This window comes from Nerophis ophidion, linkage group LG12, assembly GCF_033978795.1.
Source record: "Nerophis ophidion isolate RoL-2023_Sa linkage group LG12, RoL_Noph_v1.0, whole genome shotgun sequence".
Taxonomy (NCBI): domain Eukaryota; kingdom Metazoa; phylum Chordata; class Actinopteri; order Syngnathiformes; family Syngnathidae; genus Nerophis; species Nerophis ophidion.
In genome coordinates, this window is record NC_084622.1 from 37,461,435 (window position 1) to 37,482,757 (window position 21,323).

A 21,323-nucleotide genomic window follows, 5' to 3' on the forward strand; every position below is an offset into this window, starting at 1 on the left:
CCTGTGGGGGGGTGCCCACATTTGAGGTCCTCTCCAAGGTTTCTCATAGTCATCATTGTCACTGACGTCCCACTGGGTGTGAGTTTTCCTTGCCCTTATGTGGGTTCTTCCGAGGATGTCGTAGTCGTAGTGGTTTGTACAGTCCTTTGAAACATTTGTGATTTAGGGCTATATAAATAAACATTGATTGATTGATTGATTGACATATGGTACAATACAATCGGCAAGATAGGATGGAGCTAGACCGTGTAGTATTTTATACGTAAGTAGTAAAAGTCACATCTTAAGTGCACAGGAAGCCAGTGCAGGTGAGCCAGTATAGGCGTAATATGATGAATCAATCAATCAATCAATGTTTACTTATATAGCCCTAAATCACTAGTGTCTCAAAGGGCTGCACAAACTAGTGTCTCAAAGGGCTGCACAAACCACTACGACATCCTCGGTAGGCCCACATAAGGGCAAGGAAAACTCAAACCCAGCGGGACATCGGTGACAATAATGACCCAGTGGGACGTCGGTGACAATGATGACTATGAGAACCTTGGAGAGGAGGAAAGCAATGGATGTCGAGCGGGTCTAACATGATACAGTGAAAGTTCAATCCATAATGGATCCAACACAGTCGCGAGAGTCCAGTCCAAAGCGGATCCAACACAGCAGCGAGAGTCCCGTTCACAGCGGAGCCAGCAGGAAACCATCCCAAGCGAAGGCGGATCAGCAGCGCAGAGATGTCCCCAGCAGATACACAGGCAAGCAGTACATGGCCACCGGATCAGACCGGACTCCCTCCACAAAGGAGAGTGGGACATAGAAGAAAAAGAAAAGAAACGGCAGATCAACTGGTCTAAAAAGGGAGTCTATTTAAAGGCTAGAGTATACAAATGAGTTTTAAGGTGACACTTAAATGCTTCTACTGTTCAAACTTTCTTGTTCTTGTCAAAAGTCTAGCAGCCGCATTTTGTACCAACTGTAATCGTTTAATGCTAGACATGGGGAGACCCGAAAATAATACGTTACAGTAGTCGAGACGAGACGTAACAAACGCATGGATAATGATATATGAAACTGGTGGGGTTCGGTACCTCCAACAAGGTTAAGAACTACTGCTCTAAAAGCTATAAAAAAAAAACCCTAAAAAAAACAGTGTGTATGCGCATCCAGTGCGCAAGAGTAAACCTTTCGACCAAGTTGGAAAACTGACAAGGGATTGCCAAATCACTTCCCTGCCTTGGAATGACGTCCAACCGGGACATTCCAGTTATATTTAGAGCCTATATATACTGGAGTCGCCCCCTAGCCTATGTTGACTCTACGGCAGCCAGCAGAACAGAATACTGCTCTGAAACCTACATCACGTGACCTACATACTTACGCTATACTTTGCATAATACACTAATACACACACGTCACCCCCCCCCAAAAAAAATAAAAAAAGCACAGTGGAAGTAATAAATGACGTCATGTCTGTGTGATTAACATCAAATATAAATAAAATCGAGCCAAAGGTGCGCGAAAGTGTGTTTGACGAGGTTATGGCGGTGGAATAGTCATAAAATGACACGGCCTAGAGTGGACTCTCCAGCTAGGCTTTGTGGGTAAAGTGCGTTCAGGGTATCCGCCCATATTTCGCCAAAGAGGAGGCCAGAAAACTCAGCAGCGAGACCGGACGCTGGGACAAATGGAAAGTTCAATCTATTGATTTGTTGACTTAGTTCGGCGCATTGTGGTTCGAGGCAGACAGCTTTGATGCGGGCCTTTAGTAGCGGAGCGGGAAATGCAGACATCATCGTGTGAGGCGAGAGGAAGATCAGCTTGACTCGTTTCAGACGCGGAACTGCATTCGTTTAAAGGTAACACATAAGTGCACGGTTCACATATTTGTACGTTTCATTCAAGCATGTGTTCTTATGTCATTGTTTTTAAAGCACTGTCTTGTTTTCATTGTAAATGCAAAACGACGCCCAGTTGCGGAGCGAATGTCGGCCCTAGGCTGCAGTTTCTTTTGCTAGCTTGTCAATGGCGGCTTCAAACTTGGCACTTTGTAACCCTTTAATTGAACGAATAGCACAGGTGTTCATTCATACCAGGTGAACAATGTTGCGTCGATGAATTATTTCTGTTAATGACGTGACGGATAAGCTTTGGTTTACTTTTTAAAGTCGCGGTTAGCACCAATGCTAACTTAGCTTCTAGCACACTGCAGCCTGGTTGTGTTCAGAGGTTTTCACCCCGCCGCCTGGCAACCCAGCAGGCTTCCCAGCATATATTTCCAGAGTTCTTTTCAACCTCCACACCAGAATTAGGATTTTAGTGTGAGTTTTGACGCTTTACACAGGCGTTAATCTAAAGAAGTGAGACTTTTTAGATGTTACAACATGATTTTACAGATAGTCAAGCACTTCCAGTGTAAATACTTAGGCCGGTGGTTCTCAAATGGGGGTACTTGAAGGTGTTGTAAGCACAATACCAATGGGCGCAAAATGCGAGGTGGCGACTTGTCCAGGGTGTACTCCGCCTTCCGCCCGATTGTAGCTGAGATAGGCGCCAGCGACCCCAAAAGGGAATAAGCGGTAGAAAATGGCGTCTTCAGTAATGCGGACGTTGTACCGATCTGTTGTGGTGAAGAAGGAGCTGAGCCGGAAGGCAAAGCTCTCAATTTACCGGTCGATCTATGTTCTCATCCTCACCTATGGTCATGAGCTTTGGGTCATGACCGAAAGGATAAGATCACGGGTACAAGCGGCCGAAATGAGTTTCCTCCGCCGTGTGGCGGGGCTCTCCCTTAGAGATAGGGTGAGAAGCTCTGCCATCCGGGAGGAACTCAAAGTAAAGCCGCTGCTCCTCCACATCGAGAGGAGCCAGATGAGGTGGTTCGGGCACCTGGTCAGGATGCCACCCGAACGCCTCCCAAGGGAGGTGTTTAGGGCACGTCCAACCGGTAGGAGGCCACGGGGAAGACCCAGGACACGTTGGGAAGACTATGTCTCCCGGCTGGTCTGGGAACGCCTCGGGATCCCCCGGGAAGAGCTAGACGAAGTGGCTGGGGCAAGGGAAGTCTGGGCTTCCCTGCTTAGGCTGCTGCCCCCGCGACCCGACCTCGGATGAGCGGAAGATGGATGGATGGATGGAAAATGGATGGATGGATGGCAAGCGCTTTTTGCAAATTTTATCTCCAATCAAAGTCAAATCAAATGTTTATTGGATTCATCACTATACAGTAAGGCTGTGAATCTTTGGGTGTCCCACGATTCGATTCAATATCGATTCTTGGGGTCACGATTCGATAATACATAGATTTTTTCGATTCGATTCTCGATTCAAAAACGATATTTTTCCGATTCAAAACGATTCTGTATTCATTCAATACATAGGATTTCTGCAGGATCTACCCGTCTGCTGACATGTTAGCAGAGTAGTAGATTTTTTTTAAAAAGCTTTTATGATTATAAAGGACAATGTTTTATCAACTGATTGCAATAATGTACATTTGTTTTAACTATTAAACAAACTAAAAATATGACTTATTTTATTTTTGTGAAAATATTGGACACAGTGTGTTGTCAAGCTTATGAGATGCGATGCAAGTGTAAGCCACTGTGACACTATTGTTCTTTTTTTTTTTTTTTTTACAAATGTCTAATGATAATGTCAATGAGGGAATTTTAATCACTGCTATGCTGAAATGATAACTAATATTGATACTGTTGTTGATAATGTTCATTTTTGTTTCACTACTTTTGGTTTGTTCTGTGTCGTGTTTGTGTTTCCTCTCAATTGCTCTGTTATTGCAGTTCTGAGTGTTGGTGGGTCAGGTTTGGTTTTGGAATTGGATTGCATTGTTATGGTATTGCCGTTTAGAGGTTTGTTGAATCGATTTAAAAAAAACATTTTTTTTTTTTTAATTAAAAAAAAACAATTTTTTTTTTTTTTTAATAAAAAAAAAAAAAGAATAGATTTTTAAAAAATTAAAATTGAGTCCGAATCCCACAACATAAACGATTCGATTCGTATTCGAATCGATTTTCCCCCCACGCCCCTACTATACAGTGTACATCCACGACTAAACTACTGACTAAACTACTACCACAACGTGGTTTACTATTTATAAAATATAATAATGTAGGGTTACATGGAACTTGAAATAGGCCACCCGGCCTGAATCCACACTTCCCTCGCCAAACACCTTCGTTTCCCAACCCTCACGCTGGGATAAATAGGTCTTGATGCCATCTACGCAGTGTTTGGGAGACTGTTTTGCTGTTAGATTCCGTCCAAATTTGCAAAGTGCGCAAGATTGGGGTACGTGAGATATTTTTAAAAATATTCTAAAAATAGCAACAATTAAAAAATATTTTATAAAAATATTTATTGAATAATACTTCAACAAAATATGAATGTAAGTTCATAAACTGTGAAAAAAAAATACAACAATGCAATATTAACTGTTGACATCTAGATTTTTTTGTGAGTAAGTTCCATAAATATTGATGTTAAAGATTTCTTCTTTTGTGAAGAAATGTTTAGAATTAAAGGCCTACTGAAACCCACTACTACCGACCACACAGTCCGATAGTTGAGTGGTTCTCAACCTTTTTTCAGTGATGTACCCCCTGTGAACATTTTTTTTAACTCAAGTACCCTCTAATCAGAGCAAAGCATTTTTGGTTGAAAAAATAAATGATAAAGAAGTAAAATACAGCCCTATGTCGTCAGTTTGATTTATTACATTTTATAACAGTGCGAAATATTGCTCATTTGTAGTGAAGTGAAGTGAATTATATTTATATAGCGCTTTTTCTCTAGTGACTCAAAGCGCTTTACATAGTGAAACCCAATATCAAATTTTTACATTTAAACCAGTGTGGGTGGCACTGAGAGCAGGTGGGTAAAGTGTCTTGCCCAAGGACACAACGGCAGTGACTAAGATGGCGGAAGCGGGGATCGAACCTGCAACCCTCAAGTTGCTGGCACGGCCGCTCTACCAACGGAGCTATACCGCCCCAGTTAGTGGTCTTTCTTGAACTATTCGGGAAAAAAAAGATATAAAAATAACTAAAAACTTGCTGAAAAATAAACAACTGATTCAATTATAAATAAAGATTTCTACACATAGAAGTAATCATCAACCTAAAGTGCCCTCTGTGGGGGATTGTAATAGCGATCCATCTGGATTCATCAACTTAATTGTAAACATTTCTTGACAAAAAAAGCAATATTTAACATCAATATTTATGGTACACGTCAACAAAAAAAATCTAGCTGTCAACACTGAATATTGCATTTCTTTTCACAGTTTATGAACTTACATTCATATTTTGTTGAAGTATTATTCAATAAATATATTCATAAAGCATTTTTTAATTGTTGCTATTTCTTAGAATATTTTTAAAGAATCACATACCCCTTGGCATACTTTCAAGTACCCCCAGGGGTACGCGTACCCCCCATTTGAGAACCTCTGACTTAGACTATAGGTGTTCCAAGGTGTTATCGGTATTGTCATATTTGTAGTATTAAAAAAGGTGAGCATGTACAATTATGTAACGCAAAATTCATGCCTTGAAGAAAGATACATTTTAAGTTTTCTTTTGACATTGTCTGATAGTGTTTATTATTGTAGTTGTAACCTACAAGTGAGTGTTGCTGTAAGAATGCAGCTCATCCTAGGGCTGGGCAATATGGCCTTTTTTTTAAAAATATCTCTATTTTAAGGCCATATCACGATACACGATATGTATCTCGATATTTTGCCTTAGCCTTGAATTAACTCTTGATACATATAATCACAGCAGTACTGTGATTCTATGTGTCTACATTAAAACATTCTTGCTCATACTGCATTTATATATGCTCATTTTAAACTTTCATGCAGAGAAGGAAATCACAACTAAGTCCATTGACTTAAACTGTATTTATTAAACAGTTATTAGCAGGTGACTTTTCATATGATGCTACATATTAGCAGTAATCCTACTTTTGGTAGCAACGCTTGTGCCCTACACTTGACAAATTAAAGTTGTCCATTCGACATCGTCCCGCTGAAGCCTAACCACCGCCACACAATGGACCCCGTGCTGTTTTTCTTGGGAATTAATTCTTCCTTCATTTGTTTCCAGATTTGCACCTTCTTTCTCTCGTATTACCACCCGCAACACTGCGCTAGCATGACAGCTGATGTTAGCCACGCTGCTACCTCTCTGCTCCGTGAGGGCGTATAGTATGTGACGTATGACGTGACAGTATTTGACGTATGCAAGTGTGTGTGCTTGCTGTCTGTGAGAAGGAGAGACAAAAATGAGTGGGAAGAGCCTGTAGTATAATGCCCGCAGCTAAAATCAACTGCGTGAGAACATCCATCCATCCATCCATTTACTACCGCTTATTCCCTTTGGGGGCGCTGGTGCCTATCTCTGCTACAATCGGGCGGAAGGTAGGGTACACCCTGGACAAGTCGCCACCTCATCGCAGGGCCAACACAGATAGACAGACAACATTCACACTCAAATTCACACACTAGGGCCAATTTAGTGTAGCCAATCAACCTATCCCCAGGTGCATGTCTTTGGAGGTGGGAGGAAGTATACTCGAATATTACGATATGGTCATTTTCTATATCGCACAGAGACAAACTCGTGATATATCGATATATCGCCCAGCCCTAGCTCAAACATTAAAAGAGCCAACTTTATTTACTACTTTTTTTTTTTTAGAGCCCAGCAAAACCTTAAATCTGGGTTTTTACATTTATCCTGTTCATTTATTAATGTATTATACCCCATATGATGATTCTGGTTACTTTTAAGAGCTTCTTAATAGTATTAAAATGTTTTCCCCAATAGTGTTCAGCAAACTGGTAAAATATTGTCATAGAGAATTATAATGATAAAGAACAGATTGCACTCAGAAACAATTTGTCAAGAATGTGTCTGGTTGAGTCATTAAAATAGTTGACAGCGTATAAACTAGTAAGCATGTTCTTGTCGACTTATAATTAAGGATTTTTCTCTTTTCGCAACTGGTAGGTCCCTTTACCTAAAATGATGACAGTCTCCATTAGGCAGCCTACTAGTAAACGTACAGCCAGAAATGTGTGTGTAAACACATTTTTACTTCACATTGCATAGTGCATGGAGAAACTGATGTTGAATTAATGGTTTTCAGTGTCCAACAATGTGCTTCCCTTTGGTGCCACAGGTTAATCATGACAGAATATAAGCTGGTTGTGGTGGGAGCTGGTGGCGTTGGCAAGAGCGCACTTACAATTCAACTTATCCAGAACCACTTTGTGGACGAATATGACCCCACCATTGAGGTATGTGTGTGTACATCCATGTAAATATCTTGATTCTTCCTGTCTCCATAATGTGATGTGTATTTTAGTATGGGGTCAGAGATTCCTGTGTAAGAGTGGTTCTAACGCATTCTTCAAGTTTAAGTGTAGAGACATCAAACAGGTTTTAATTTCCTTGTCTGCTTGTCTTTGAACTTTACCATGTATAGAGAGAACATAGTTACTGAGACGCAAGTTAATTATTCATGTTTTGTGGATTAGATGTGCACATTTAATAAGATGGCTGACTCAGAGGCACTCATCAAATAATTATTCTTGTATGATGTGTGGCCCTACAACCAGTGTATTAAGTGTTGCCTAATAAAACATGTTATCAATACTATTTTACCTTTGTGCACACATGGAAAAAAGTCCATAGAACCAATAAGGCCAGGAGAACGAGAGCTGGGTGAAACACCACCATACTTATTTATTCACATTGGTGTAATGATATACTGTAAATTGGGAGGGGGAAACCTACTGTAACCATTCCCAACTGTCTTCTTTTTGGTACTTTTGCAGCTACTATTTGGACACACTCCTGATACCTCTTCTGGTTTTCTGTTGCAGGACTCGTACAGAAAACAAGTGGTGATAGATGGAGAGACATGTCTGCTGGACATCCTGGACACTGCAGGTCAGGAGGAGTACAGCGCTATGAGAGATCAGTATATGAGAACAGGGGAGGGATTCCTCTGTGTTTTTGCCATCAACAACACCAAGTCCTTTGAGGACATTCACAACTACAGGTAAGTTAGGAGGTGACCCCTATACAAATCTAGATTGTTACACACCTCCAAAACATTTCGCTTTACTTGTTATTGCACCATGTCTTAGTTGAAGTCTAAATTCTATGTATGTCAATGTACAGAGAACAGATAAAGCGGGTGAAAGACTCTGAGGATGTCCCCATGGTGCTGGTGGGTAACAAGTGTGACCTCCCGTCCCGAACAGTGGACACCAAACAGGCTCAGGACTTAGCACGTAGCTATGGCATTCCCTTCATTGAGACATCAGCCAAAACCAGACAGGTACGTGTCCAGCCAGAGTCACACACTGACACTGTCTACTCTCAGCGCTTCACTTTGGCATGTTAAACTCTACACGTCTTCTTGTGTCATGTGTGGTGTTCCGTCTTTGTGTAACTTTTTTCCAACACTTTTCACTGGGAGTTATATCAGTCCACTCTGGTTAATTGGTATTTCTTAGGGGGTACTCTAATTATTGCATGCCTTTGTGTCATGAATATGTGAGATTACTTCTTCTGGGTTTCCTATTTTATTAATAATCTGCATATCTGTAATTGTGATTGAAAACTACCAGTAATTATTCTAGGGTGAGGATTGGGATTGTTGATTGTGGTTACCATGATTGTGTTTGGGATATTGTCTGTGGTCTTTTCGGTCTTATATAGTGATGTGGTGAGTGTTGTCATCAGGGCCTTCTGCGGCTGTCGAGCTGGTGCAGCTTGGTCAACACTTCTTTGTTTGGTCTCTCTGCCATGTTGCTTGATCCAGTGTGGTGAAATAATCATTGCCATGATTTAGGGCTGGGCGATATGGACCAAAACTGATATCGCAATACACAATATTTATCGGTATTTTGAACAAAACAAAAGTGTTTAGTTTCAACTCAACACCACATTACTATTACCACCAGTGATCTGAAAATTACTTTAAAAAAATTATAGTTACGTGTTACTTAAATAAAAAACGTAAGTTAACTACGTATGGAATTACTCCTTAATAAATGTAATTAATTACTGGGGAAAGTAATTCATGCGTTACTTAAAAAAACTTTAAATACATGTAGTTGAGAAAAGTTAATGAGAGCAGGGTGGACGTGGGTGTGCCTTTTTTTTAAAAGACGGTGTCGGTCAACAAGCGACGTGACGTCAGCGAGAGTTTCAGCTGAACTGTATTTGTTAGCTTCAGCAGTTGGCGGCGGCAGTTTGTTGGCTCTGAAAGGTGCTCTGTTGAATTTTTTCACAGGCTTGTGTGACCTCTGGTTAATAAGCCATGTCGGGCGAAGGTAAATGTGGTCGGTGTCTGCAATGCGCAGTAGCAACTCCTGGCATATGACAGACCCTTCCTCAGCTACCACTATAACAAAGACACATCAAAAGATACTTGTATGCCGGTATTGTCTCAAATGTATATATCTTTCTAAAATAATGCCGATATATCGCCCAGCCCTACCATGATTCAATTTTCCCACCAGAATAACCTGTTTTTACCCAAGTGTATCGGTGCTCTTCCTCCTACAAGGTGCTGCTGTTTAACTTTTGATGCGTCAGTTTTACAATATTTTGTACAGCCAAATGACTTAACAAGAATTGCATAATACGTTGAAATTTGATGATTAAATTGAATACTATATCTTTAAAAAAACTACTTTGTAGACAGTGTTTTCTACAGGACTACAATCAATCTGTCGGGGGGCGTTTAGATAACACCATTGTCTAATTTGCATATATGGTTGACCGAACTCAATACTATCTCTTTTCCGCTTTAAGACTAAAACACTATCAGTGAAGCATAAGAAACACAAATAAAGGCAAAATACTGTGTTTTTTTAAATGTTTATTTTAGTTATTTAAAAAAGTTAATTGGTCAAAATATTTAATATATGTACTTTGAAGTGAAATTGGCCAGTGAGCACACCAGTCTCTTCACTCATCTTTGAATGTCTATTTGTTTTAGTTTTTAAAAAAAGCAACTTGGTCAGAAGACTTCAGTGTGTGTTTAAGTACTTTTTGAGCACATTCAACAATACCGCAACCATAATAACCATGATAGTTTTGGTGAAAATAGCTGTGATGTAAAATTTTCATATCATTACATTTCTAAGCAGTACTAATTACAATTGAAACGATGGAATGTGGAGTGTGTTTTGCGTCTTGCATTTATTCGCTATTAAATTACAAGCGGTCATGAAAGGAAGAGTATAAGGTTATAGAACACTGCTGTTTTTTTGAATGTATAGTTACCTCTTGGCAGCTGATACTGCAATTTACCTTCTGCCAAGACATGTGAATGCATTTTTTTAACGAGGCTTAAAATATTCACATTTAGACACGTCTGAGTAATTTCAGCTCGTTACATTGCGCATTTTGGCTTTTTTTTTTTTTTTTTTTTTCAAATGTTTGTGGCTTTGTTTATGGTCATAATTTCTTCAAACTAGTTAAAGGCTGGGCTTTCCCCTTAATGAAAGTGCTGTGCACACTTCCAACCTTGCTTTTCACGGCCGTGGTAATGCACAGTCCCCGGTCGCCACAGCAAGTACTTAAACTTTCGTGACCGCTTGTATTTGAATACTGGGTAAAATGTATGACAATTGAAACATGTCCTGGCTTTTACATTTAGTGCGTACTGCGTGGGAATTTTGTACATCTCTCTACCCAAAAAATCAGAACATTAATATTTAGTTGCAGTGGACGGGTCTGAATACTCGCTAAATATGACGACAAAATTGCTCAGTTGGCCACACTGATCCCTCATAACTAACTTTTTTGTTTTTTACCTTTTGCGTGGTGTTATGTGACCAGCTGCCTCTGTGTCTGTCACCTTAAAAACGCTCAAGACGAAAGTATTGCTTTGCAGAACGCAGACTTACCTCCGCCAAAGAGGTTATGTTTTCGCCAAAGTTAGTTTTTTAGCTACATAACGCAAATTGTTGTGGATAGATTTGATTTAAATTTTTACAGGAAATTTCCCCAAAAACAATTCCTCTCATCGAATACAAACACACTTTACTTCCTGCTTATGGCGCTCCACACTACGCAGAAGATTCTGGGAGATGTAGTTTATTTTTTAGACCCGGCCAACGCTAAAGCGCTGAAAAAAACTACACTGCAAGTCTTGTGCAAGTGGTGCTGAATTTCCCCCCGGGATCAATAAAGTACTTTCTATTCTATTGTTTTATACCGTCAGGCGTAGAGAAATACTAAGGGCAGAAGCTGTTTTGCTAGGCGCTAACCACGACCCATCACATTGCATTGTGTCAAAAGGTTTGATGATTGCACAGAATGTGTCTAGTTCAACACAGCCCAGAAAAATCACTTGGAAATTTCCCCAGGAGGTAAGTTGGTGACCGTAAAGACTAATATGGCAGAACTTGAGTTGGTGTTTGAGTCAGCAGACCAGTTATTTGCTGGTCAAGCCACCTGAGCCCAAACGTGTGTGTGTGTGTGTGTGTGTAATTTGTATGCAAACTGTGTGACATGCGGCCCAACTATTGTGTTCCCCACCACTGAGGGAAGTTGTGTCTTGCTGCAGAGAGTGGAAGATGCCTTTTACACCCTGGTACGGGTGATCAGGCAGTACCGCCTCAATAAGCTCTGCAAGGAGGAAAAGACGCCACGCTGTGTCAAGCTTAAAAAGTGTGTTGTGATGTGAAAGGGGTAAGTGTATGCACCCTTGGTCCCACCACCGACTCTGTTTTACATATGCTCAAACTGGACTGTGGAGACTAAAGCAAGGGACAAAGGGTGTGTTGGCTTCTCCAAGCTAACCTGCTGGGGCTGTGGTGAGGCGCTAACGGGACTCAACGGATGATTTGTGCCTGCTTCTGTGTGTCTTTTGTGATGGTTGGTCGTAATCTCTGACTGGTACCGTTGATTTTATTTGCTCATTTAACTGCTTTTCTTTCACGCTCGTTTACTCTTGGTCCAATCTGGGGTAAACAAGGTTTCCACCCTGTGAACTCACTGCCTAAAACTTTAGGTGCCAGTCCTGATCTAATGATATCTAACCAGAGCTGCATATAATATATCAACATTTACAGGGATTATTATTGACCCTGACAGCAGTATTAATTCCTCAATACAGGCGGTCCTAAAGTCCCTATAACACGTAGGTGGAAATTTAGTGTAAATTGGAACTCATACCTAAATTTACACTTGTAGGGCCCTATTAAATCTATTTAGATGTTTCTCATATCCTGTTTTTTTAATTTATTTTTTATTTTTTTACAATTTACACCAGGTGTATCCAAACATTTGTCACTGAAGGCTGAAAAATACTGAAAAATTAAAGAATGCAGGGGGCCACTTTGATACATTTTGGAAACTGAAGATCTTAAAACCAGTTCAGTGTACGTCAGAATACTTGAAGAAAAACATCTAAGCTGATGTGTTTTGCATGACACAAATAGTCGTTGGTGTTTTAGAATAAGATGGACCTTTTATTCATTCCACAATGGGGAAATTGTATAGTTGCAGTGCAGATTTTTACATACAGTCATAAAAGTAAAATGTATTGAATTAAAATGTATAATATATACTTAATTAAAATTATTTTAAAATGGCCGTTGGGCAGCACTCTTTGGGCACCTCTGATTTATTTTACCAACATAGGGCATTTTCTTTTGTATCAGTGATTTAAATGTGTAATTAAATGCCGTGATTCTTACACTTATTGACACAATATGTTATTGGGCAAATTTTCCCAGTATTTCAAGTCAAAGCATATTAATGTAACATAACGTAACTGCTTTAAATTTACATACTTTTAAAGTAAGAGAAAGCACACACATGAATGCATCAGTTATTTTAGCATTCATGTTCAATCAATAGTATTTGAAGCCGTCAAGTTAGTATTCTAGAAAGAAGGATGTTCAAGATGCGACCATCTGTAGCATCGGTGCCGCATTAACAAAAGCTGGATAACGTTAGCGTTAGCACAGTGTTTTTCACACGGCTTTTGGGCGACAATTAGTAAGACCTGGGCTGATATTAAGTCCATTAATTAAACAATAAATTACAATTAACTGAATTTTGCCCGCATCAATAAACTGCCATGGTTGTGTTTTACTTTGTTCTTTGCTTTCAAACAGGCTAAAAGAGGGTTCACGCTTACTCTGTGCATCGCTCTCAGCACCCAAGCATGTAGAATGAAATGAATGTCGTGAACACTCTTGTCAGTCATCCACAATCTTTGTCTATATGAGTGAAGGTGGGACTGGTGGCTTAAACACGACTCGCTTTTAAGTAACCAGAAAGTAACAAAAAATAGGAAGAGAAAATATGATTGCAAAGCAAATGTCTCGTTTTTGGAATATTTCAGCTTGAATGACAGGATCAGTCTATCAACACGGTCAAACATGTCAGTATGGCAAATTTACAGGGGCAAAAAATCATTCAACTGGTGAAAAAAATGCACTTCATTATGCAAAATTTTGCTAACAGATTGAGAATCCATTTTATTTTTATTTATTTAGGATAATCAAAAGTTGCTGACCGTCCGTATGGAAGACTAGATACGTTAGAACTGTAGTAGCCCGATAACTGAAAAAGCTAATAAAAGTCCTTACAAGGCGAGCAGGCATCTTTTTTGTGCCTTTTAAAACCACCGAACGTTCAGACACCTTGGCCAAAGTTGCCATAAACTTAATCGTGCCACATTTTAGAACCCTCAGTATAATTTTATTTAACATCCATACGTAAATACTTGATGTTCATATATTCGTCCATTGATTCATGAATTGCCCACGTTGCAGACTTTATGCATCGGAGAATCGATCATTTTTCCCACCTCTACAGACAGGTAGATCGACAAGTAGGGCTGGGCGATTATATGATCGTTGATTGCGATTCATTTGAATTAGATCACGGTGATCAACTGTTGCATATTTCCTCGATCAATCATGGCAAAGCTGTCTGTTAGAAGTTATCGCAGTAGGGAAGCAACGATGCTTGGTATAATCTTGCACGGAATGATCCACCTTTAGTGATCGTGATCCCGTGTGTGTGTGCGCGACCTCCCCTTCCATATTTGCAAAAGTAAGGCTCGTCACTACGTAATTGTTTAAACAGCAGTGTGCCTCTTCCCCCTCACACAGCTTAAAGTACAGACAAGAAGAATAAAATAAAGAAATATGACTAACACTAGCACAGAAGTTGAAACAACATTTCAGAGCAGCAACTTCCCTGTCAGACTTCAGTCCCACTAAATGCGGACTCACAGGCATTCTCATGTCTTTATGACTGAACTATACTCCTTTAGACACGACTGTGAGAATAAACACTCTTACTAGTTTTATCAGAAAAAGGCATTTTTATATATAAGTATTTTCTAATTAGACTTTGTGTGTCTGCAATGCAAAGATTCAACTCCTCAGATATAACATGTACTGAAAAACACTTTTTGTTCTAATCATTTGTTAATTAAAAATAATGTTGTTCCTGAAATGATCATTGAACTTGTTTTGTGTTTGTACACATTATTTTACAGTACCTCAAATTCAAACTGCGCTTTCATGTAATTTTATTTAATATAAGCTACTGTAGTTGCATTTAAAAAAACAAAAAACTTTATCTGTCACTGCTTGCCCTTTGCCAAAACACTGGTGAGAAGCACTGATGTATACAAGTAATCATAGAACACAAATAATAATTTACAATTTGAAAGCGTTATTTGGCAAACGTTAACTTGAAATAAAAGTATTATAATATTCAGTACACTGCTGATAAGTTTATTTACTGCAGAATGTTTGTGATGATAAGCAAAAAAACAAAATAACTTTAAGCGGTATAAACATTATTTTTCTTTACCCCCACAAAACACTAACCTGACTCTCACCAGATCCTTGTAGTTTGCTGAGCTCCACAAAAGGATCTGGGACTTTTCAATAGATGTATTTCCGAAGGCGGGGCCTTGTAAAAAAATCATTGTATGTGATTGGATAAACCACTTGTCCGTTAGCTTGAATGACATGCTACTTCAACCACTCACATCCAAATCAACTTGTGACGCTGATGAGAGCGACTGTGGAAAATCCAAAACAGAACAGCCGACATATTGGATAACGACAGAGTGAAAAGTTCTCTGTGCATCTTTTAAATAATTAATATTCGATAGATTCGACTAAACAATTGCCATAGCAGAATCAATGTCAGCACACGACTCCACGCTGCGTGCCGCCATTGCTGTTTGAATCAAATAGTTGCTTCGGCACTATGTCCCATCTATGAAATCCCACCCGGCGATCCTGATCGGTTAATTATTTTTTGCTATCTTGAAGGAGTTTGCATTGCCCTCAAGCACAGATCCTTATGTGGAGCTCAGCAAGCTACACGGATCTGGCGAGAGTCGGGTTAACAAAAACGCATCAAAAAGAAGCAACACCGTAGCCCTAAAACCAGGTACGGAATGTAGCGTCTGATTCCTGTAAGGTTGCACCTCTAGTAAACACCATTAAAAATATGAACAAAATGACAGTTGTCAGCTGTTATATTGCCTCTATCAAACATGAAAGAGTTGTTTGTAAGAAGGTACAACAATAGTAAACAGGGATGCAACGGTACTCGCTATAATCCCTTAACAAAAAAAACAATAAATTGTGATACTAATCGAGTTCAGATGTGAAGTGAAGTGAATTATATTTATATAGCGCTTTTCTCTAGTGACTCAAAGCGCTTTACATAGTGAAACCCAATATCTAAGTTACATTTAAACCAGTGTGGGTGGCACTGGGAGCACGTGGGTAAAGTGTCTTGCCCAAGGACACAACGGCAGTGACTAGGATGGCGGAAGCGGGAATCGAACCTGCAACCCTCAAGTTGCTGGCACGGCCACTCTACCAACCGAGCTATACCGCATGAAAAAAATAATTGTGATAATTTTTTTGCTATATCGCCCAGCTCTACCGACAAGAATGCAGGGCAGTCGGGGCTACGGTGCTGGCGCCATTGTCTGTGAGGAGGTGCAGATAAACATACCTTCTTTTCACAATGACAGCATTTCACTCATCATACCTACTCAGTGGCCTGGTGGTTAGAGATCGGTAGGTGGTGAGTTCAAACCCCGGCCGAGTCCTACCAAAAACTATAAAAATGGGATCCATTACTTCCCTGCTTGGCACTCCGCATCAAGGGTTGGAATTGGGGGTTAAATCACCAAAAAATGATTCCCAGGCGCGTGCACCGTTGCAGCTCACTGCTCCCCTCACCTCCCAGGGGGTGATCAAGGGTGATTGATCAAATGCAGAGAATAATTTTGCCACATCTCGTGTGTGTGACTATCGTTGCTACTTTTACTTTTAACATTCTGCCAATTTAATAGTAGATTGTATTCATTGGCCACTTCTGGGATTCTTTTTTGCTATAAAATCATCGAGCCCAACTGTATGTTCACCACAAATTATTTACACATCTCCGAGTAGGATGCAGTTCATTTGGACAAGCTCAGTGTGAGGATTTTTCCAAGAAAACTTATGTGTTGGTTCCGGTTAGATGTGTGCCTGATACATGAACATACTACAGATGAAGGGAAGGGCAGTGCTATGATCTAGTCCAGAAAGTATTTTTGTTCAGGCACTGCATAAATATGTTTTGCATTAATAGTACAAAGCAGCAATTCTTTAAAATAATACATTTATTGAAGCCCATAAGTAATTATTGATGTATTATTTTAGGTTTCAGCCCTGGTTAAAATGCAAGCATTTTGGAACACAAAGCACAGTGGCTCTCCTTCTACCCCCAGCTTGTGGCCGAGGTTGCAGCGTAAAAGTATGTCAGTCTGCTGGAATGAACACGCTCAAAGGTGTTGGGGCTCGTGAGCCAACCTGGGTGATTAATGGAGATCATACTCAATTTGGGACTTAATCGCTGGCTGTGACGTGGCTATGATGAGAATTTGGCAGACGTACTGTAGATGTTAAGTCTGTTTTGTGTGACTTCTCCCTTCTGACACAAATTCCTCTTTGTAATTCCTGTTCTTTCTCTTCTGTGGTGCATTCAAGGACACTTTTACTGGAATATTCCTTCTGTAAAGTAGCTGCATTTACACTGGCGTTGTGTCGTCTTTGTTGAAAAGCAAGCAGTTCAAGTCGATGCAGCTTCTTTCTGGAATGGTGTTTTTGACCCAGCACATCTTTAATCCACATTTCATTCTGTTGTTTTTCCAGGGAGTGGACGATGCCTTTTACACGTTAGTTCGAGAAATCCGCAAGCATAAGGAGAAGATGAGCAAGGAGGGCAAAAAAAAGAAAAAGAAGTCCAAGACAAAGTGTACACTCCTGTGAAAAATCAGTCCTTATCCAGACAGACTTAAAAAAAAAAGAAACTATGTTGAACAGATCAAGTAAAAGATTTTGTACATTACACTAAATTATTAGCTTTTTTCTCAACACCCTCTGTAACCAATACTTAACTCGACCCACTTTGTCTGCCTTCTTATTTGCTACTTGGACAACAATAAGCTTTATTTTCTGTGCCAGTTGCTCACATGCATTTTGGTTTGTTCCGATTTTGTTGGGTGGTGATTTTTTTTTTCTTCTTCCCCAAGTTGTTTGCAATCTACATCACAACTCCCGGACACTTAGTTCTGTGAAGGTCCTTTGGCTACAGGTTACATCATGGCCTGGGATGCCAAAGAAAAAGTACTCATCTAGTGTAAATTACTCTCCAAGGAGAAATGTTTATGTATGCATGGCATCCTTTAACTGTTTTTAACAACTTTAAATAGCTATTCATTCATTCATTTGTCATTTCTTTGTATGGTGTGGGGAGCGATCACATCGCCTTCTTTAAGTTCTTGTTTTTGTGGCGACATGCATGGTGTCCTGTGTGTGTGTTCATCAGCTGCCTTGTTGATGAGGCGTGCAGCGACAGTCCAGTTGATCGGGTCTTCAGTAATTCACCTTTGCCTTGTGAGAGCCAAACCTGCCATTGTTAGTAAGACTAAGGCACATCCACACAAGAACACAGCCCTTCCTTTATACTTAAATGCTCTTCTCACAACACGTCAACAGATTTGTCTGATAGAGATTATTTTTAGGGTCGAATTCCTTCATCTGTTGCAATGATGTAGAAAACTGCCTTTTGGTGTCGAAACGATTCAGCAGAATAATTGACAGTTATTGTTATGAGGCACAATTTTGATTGATTCATTTGATTGGGTGATGTACATTAATTATCAAACTGTACTTTTTTTTTCTTTCTTATCAATAGAGAACGGTTTTAAATACACTACACTTTCCTATTCAAGTGTTTTTGCTGGTGAAGTGTGAGTTGTGAACACCAGGGGTCGCCCTCGACAAGATTTTGAAGAGACGTTTCCTTTACCGATCCTGTGTTTTAGAACGTTTTAATTCCCATCCCTAATGCGTGCCAACAGTTGATTTCCCCCGAATCACTTAAACCGTGATCCTACTTTAACACATTTTGTATAGTTGTCGTACTGAAAGGTGCATATTTTGTAGGTTGTGCTTCATTTCATTAATGTGTGTTGCAGAATGTTTCTCAAATGGAGTGTTCCTATTGCGTGTGCCTGACTGCGTGCGTGTGCGTGCGTGCGTGTGTGTGTGTGTGTGTTTTCAAGGGTTAGGGACGTGAATGAAAGGCCACTTTGCAATATGTTCAGTCGTGATCTGATCTTAATTGCATCTTTTTGTCTTTTTTCTTTTTGCCAAGAATCCCACCACTCCTATTTAATGTGTATTAAAGAACATAAAAAGGAAGCTGGCTCAGTCTCATGTTTAAAAAAAAAACTACTGGAAAGCCTGGCTCAGGTTTTCACATCAAAAATAGATTGATATTTTTTCAGCAGAAATATGGGGAAACAACTACATTTGTGCACTTTATTCACTAACTGTTACAAAAAAGATCAATTAGAATAAAACCTTAGAAATTCAATAGTGTCCTCTGTCCCGAAAGGACATCGGTCCCTAATACTACATAATGTTGGATATAGAGAATATTCAAAGCTGTTATTTATTAAATCACAATTATTGAAATTAAACGATTCGGTGCATTTGTAAACAGCTCAAAATATATATAAAGCAAACTATAACCTGCTACCCAAGAATGTACAACAACTCTTCTCAACAAAAGAGGAGAAATATAAAACATTTGTATGCTCGTACAACACTTAAAACCTTAGGCATATCAGTATGTGGAATTTTATTACAGCATGGATTAACCAAATAAATCAAAGCACCAATATGATTAATTTCAAGAGACTGTTCAAACTACAAGTGTTCACAAAGTACACAGAACAATAATGAACATCTTGAACCCTTTTTTAAAATTCAGACAAAGATTATAAGTATTTGTTTGCATACTATGGTATATTATTTAAAGGCCTACTGAAACCCACTACTACCGACCACGCAATCTGATAGTTTATACATCAATGATGAAATATTAACATTGCAACACAGGCCAAAACGGCTTTTTTAGTTTACAAAATTACAATTTTAAATTTCCCGCGGAGTTTCCTGTTGAAAACGTCGCGGAATGATGATGCGTATGATGATGTGTGTTTGTGACGTTATTGGTTGGAGGGGACAAATTAGCGCAGCCCCACTTACGGCTAAAAGTCTTCTCTTTTCATCGCGCAATTACACAGTAATTTGGACATCTGTGTTGCTGAATCTTTTGCAATCTGTTCAATTAATAATGGAGACATCAAAGAAGAATGCTGTTGGTGGAAAGCAGTGTATTGCAGCTGTTTTTATCACCGAAACACAGCCGGTGTTTCTTTATTTGTTGTGAAGCTTTAACACAGAGCAGTCAAGCGAACATGTTTCTCTACGTCAACCAGCAAGTTTTTGGATGGGAAATTGTGATATTAAGTCGGCTCTTACTGGAAACTTGAGTGGATTACGCGACTTCATCCTGCAGCTCAAAAAGGCAGCTGTGATCTTGGCTCGTGAATGCGTGGGTTCCCTCCGGGTACTCCGGCTTCCTCCCACTTCCAAAGACATGCACCTGGGGATAGGTTGATTGGCAACACTAAATTGGCCCGAGTGTGTGAATGTGAGTGTGAATGTTGTCTGTCTATCTGTGTTGGCCCTGCAATGAGGTGGCGACTTATCCAGGGTGTACGCGGCCTTCCGCCCGATTGTAGCTGAGATAGGCGCCAGCGACTCCAAAGGGGAATAAGCGGTAGAAAATGGATGGATGGATGGGATCTTGGCTCCTCGGCTTCTTTCAGAGACACTGCCGTTCACCGCAGCCATCCGACTTTCAGGTATGACTTTGTAATCTCACTAAAATACTATTAACACAATAAGCAGATAAGGGATTTTTCAGAATTATCCAAGTAAATGTGTCTAATTACATCTGAAACTCTCCCACTGCCGCCGCCTGAAGCCGTCGCCTTTTATTTCTTTTTTAATTTTTTTTATTAGTGCTTCACTCAAACTTTCCTCATCCACGAATCTTTCATCCTCGCTCAAATTAATGGGGAAATCGTCGCTTTCTCGGTCCGAATTGCTCTTACTGCTGGTGGCTCACATTATAAATAATGTGAGGATGTGAGGAGCCCTCACTCCGGTGATGTCACACGCACATCGACTGCCACTTCCGGTTTTTTATTAGCGACCAAAAGTTGCGAACTTTATCGTGGATGTTCTCTAGTAAATCCTTTCAGCAAAAATAATGGCAATATCGTGAAATGATCAAGTATGACACATAGAATGGACCTGCTATCCCCGTTTAAATAAGAAAAATCTCATTTCAGTAGGCCTTTAACAAAGAAATTGGATAAAGTTGCTATGGTATGAAAAGGGGTAGGATTAAATAAGCTCTTCTTCTTCCTACTCCCTTTCGGACGTGCTGTAATGAACCAACTGAAAATGTATGCATGTTCGAAATCAACTGAAATGAGTACTTGTTGCCTTTTAATATAATATTAAAGCTTGATTATCCAACTATCCTTTTTTTTTTGCTTATTTACAAGTCTACAAAGAACAACGTAGACCACAGTGGAACTGTTTTTAGACGTGACGTTAGGATGTACTTTATTCATCCCACAATGGGGAAATGATGTTAGAACAGGGAAACAAACAACATAAAATACATTAAAAGCACTGATCTGATACAACCTGCTGACACTTAAGCGGCACCGTTTCTTACAGTTACCACACTTGGCCACCAGGGGACGCTGTCTACGCATGCCTTCCCGCAAACGGTCCAACTTGTTTTTAGTCAACCTTGATCTTTACAGAACGTCAAAAAGAAAATCTCTATATATATTTTTTAACC

The 21,323-nt window shown here is 39.8% G+C and overlaps 1 protein-coding gene across 2 annotated transcripts; it reads left to right on the forward strand.

Annotated features, from left to right (window-relative positions):
• The first annotated feature begins 1,572 nt into the window (after nt 1–1,572).
• Nucleotides 1,573–18,793, forward strand: kras (v-Ki-ras2 Kirsten rat sarcoma viral oncogene homolog). 2 transcript variants are annotated; one of them, XM_061917525.1, is made up of 6 exons: nt 1,573–1,853; nt 7,198–7,315; nt 7,904–8,082; nt 8,205–8,364; nt 11,611–11,735; nt 17,240–18,793. In XM_061917525.1, exons 2-5 carry the CDS (start codon nt 7,205–7,207, stop codon nt 11,728–11,730), a joined length of 570 nt encoding a protein of 189 aa, XP_061773509.1. In that variant the 5' UTR covers nt 1,573–1,853; nt 7,198–7,204; the 3' UTR covers nt 11,731–11,735; nt 17,240–18,793. The 2 variants fall into 2 exon arrangements, with proteins under 2 accessions (XP_061773509.1, XP_061773510.1); XM_061917526.1 differs by lacking the exon at nt 11,611–11,735 and having other exon boundaries at nt 1,574–1,853.
• The last annotated feature ends 2,530 nt before the right edge of the window (nt 18,794–21,323 follow it).

Coding starts and splice junctions, on each gene's coding strand:
- kras (XM_061917525.1), top strand. CDS start 7,205: ATGACAGAATATAAGCTGGTTGTGGTGGGAGCTGGTGGCGTTGGCAAG. Junction 7,316..7,903: donor AATATGACCCCACCATTGAG/GTATGTGTGTGT, acceptor TTTCTGTTGCAG/GACTCGTACAGAAAACAAGT. Junction 8,083..8,204: donor GAGGACATTCACAACTACAG/GTAAGTTAGGAG, acceptor GTCAATGTACAG/AGAACAGATAAAGCGGGTGA.